This window comes from Phalaenopsis equestris, unplaced genomic scaffold, assembly GCF_001263595.1.
Source record: "Phalaenopsis equestris unplaced genomic scaffold, ASM126359v1 Scaffold197495, whole genome shotgun sequence".
NCBI lineage: Eukaryota > Viridiplantae > Streptophyta > Magnoliopsida > Asparagales > Orchidaceae > Phalaenopsis > Phalaenopsis equestris.
The window spans coordinates 1-2217 of record NW_018217444.1 but is presented as its reverse complement, the minus strand read 5'-3'; the positions used below and the strand labels follow the sequence as shown (position 1 = coordinate 2217).

At 42.5% G+C, this 2217-nt stretch overlaps 1 protein-coding gene across 1 annotated transcript; it reads right to left on the bottom strand.

Annotated features, from left to right (window-relative positions):
* LOC110035376 (pentatricopeptide repeat-containing protein At4g28010) lies at positions 1 to 2129 on the bottom strand (the record flags this gene model as incomplete). Its single annotated transcript, XM_020739610.1, is given in 1 exon segment — positions 1 to 2129. A coding segment is annotated over 1 exon segment (2082 nt). The 5' UTR covers positions 2121 to 2129.
* Positions 2130 to 2217: the final 88 nt, after the last annotated feature.

Genomic DNA, 2217 nt, shown 5'->3' with positions numbered 1-2217 from the left:
CCTAATAGAGCATTCATCAAACAAAACATCTTCAATCATCAAGCAGCACTTAACTGCAACTTGGAAGATGACTTTTGGAGTATGTTAGTCAACTTTTTGCCTGAAAACGGGGCCTTCGATGGTTCTCTGATGAATTTTCGCAACTCTTTTAGGACCTCATGATCTTCCATTCTAGAGCCCAAGCAATCCACTATAGTTTGAACCATTTTTACATCGAGAGATATGTCATCACCTGCCATCTGATGGAGTAAGTCAACTACTTCTCCCATTTCACCCTTCTCTCTGAAACCATTAAGTAGAGCATGATATACAACAACATCTGGAGACAGACCACAATTAATCATATCCTCAAATAGCATCTTAGCTTCTTCCAACTTCCCTGACTTTACAAATCTATTTATTATTGTAGTATATGTAATACAGTCGGGGCTTAAACCTCTCTGAAACATATCCGAAAGCAATAGTTTTGCAAATTCAAAATCCCCATCTCTACCAGCAACATCAATTAAGGTGTTAAAAGATATCACATCAGGTGTAAACTTCTCACTCATTTCACTGAACAAACTCATCATTCTCTCCTTCATACCTCCCTTAGACATAGATGCCATCAATGTATTATAATCAAGCAAACAAGGAGAAAGTCCATGATCTCCCATCTCATGCAGAAGCCTCTCAGCCTCATCAACTTTTCCCAATTTGCATAGCTCATTTATCATTATGCTATATGTAAACGAGTTTGGCTTCAATCCCTTACCATTCATCTCATTTTTTAGCTCCATTGCTGCATTAAACTTGCAAATCTTGATCAGTCCACCAATCAACACATTATAAGTCATCAAATTGCAATCATACCCTCTTTCTACCATCATCTTCTGAAGCTCCAACGCCCTAGAAACCCCTCCTCTCTTACACAACCAATGGACAATTGTGTTGAAAGTCAAAATATCAGGCTCAAGGCCATGCTTCCCCTCAAGCATTTCATCAAGCATTTTGATGGCCTCCCTCATCTTGTTCGCCTCACAAAAACCTAGAATCAAAGTGTTGTATGTCACAACATCTGGTAAAACACCCTTATCACTCATACTCGCCATGAATGCAAGAGCATCATCAATCATTCCTTCCTTGCATAAATGATTAATCAACACATTATAGGTCACAGTGCTTGGTTCCACTCCCTTCTCCACCATCAGACCAAACATTTTCATGGCTTCCTTCTCCTTCCCCTCCTTAAAAAGCCCATCGATTAATCCAGTATATGTAAAAACCTCAGGCTTTATGCCTTGCTCCACCATTTTATTCAGCATTTCCTTAACTCCAACCCACCTCCCTTCCTTTTGAAGAGCATTAATCAAACAAGTAAAAGTAACCACATTTGGTGAAATACCTTTCTCATTCATCTCTTTGAAGAGTTCCAACCCTCTATCAACTCTACCCGCATAACAAAAACCGCTAATCAGAGCACTATACACCACCACATCTGCAGCCACACCTCTACTCCTCATTTCAGTCAACAATTCACACGCAAAATCCACTTTCCCATTCTTACAGAAACCATCAATTAAAATAGTGTAACTCACCAAATTCGGCTGGAGGTCTCGTTCATCCATGTGCTTCCACAGCTCTATCGCCCTCTCCATCTTCTTCTCCTTGATTAACCCATGGATGAGAGTATTGTAAGTGATAACATCAGGAGGGATCCGCTGGGGAAGAAACTGTTGAAAGACCTCAACGGCTTCATCAAGCTGGCGGCTTTGGCACAGGGCTTTGATAAGGAGATTAAGAACATGAGTGCCGACAGGATGGCCGGATTTGAGGATGAGACCGGCGGTGGAGAAAGAGAGTTTAGGGTTTTTGGTGAGAGAGAAGCAGTAAATGAGAGATGTGAGAGTTGGGTAGAGCGGTGGGATTCCTTCGCGGATGAAATCCTGGTAAACCGATATGGCGGCAGCGGGGTCGCCAGCTTTGATAAGGGAATGAACGCGAGAGTTGCAGGAGGAGGCTAAGGGGTTAACGGCCGGCGCAATTGGAGGCTGAGAATTGGGGGTTTTGGCACAGGAGAAGCACGAGATGAGAGAGGTTACAGCGCGGGTAGAAGAAGCAGGGGCCTTTAGCTCCGCCATGAGGATTTTGGAGTGGCTGTATGAATTGAAAGAGGGCAAATTTTGCGAGCGAGATCACAAATCATCCGAAATTTGTTATTTACAAATCCACCACAAA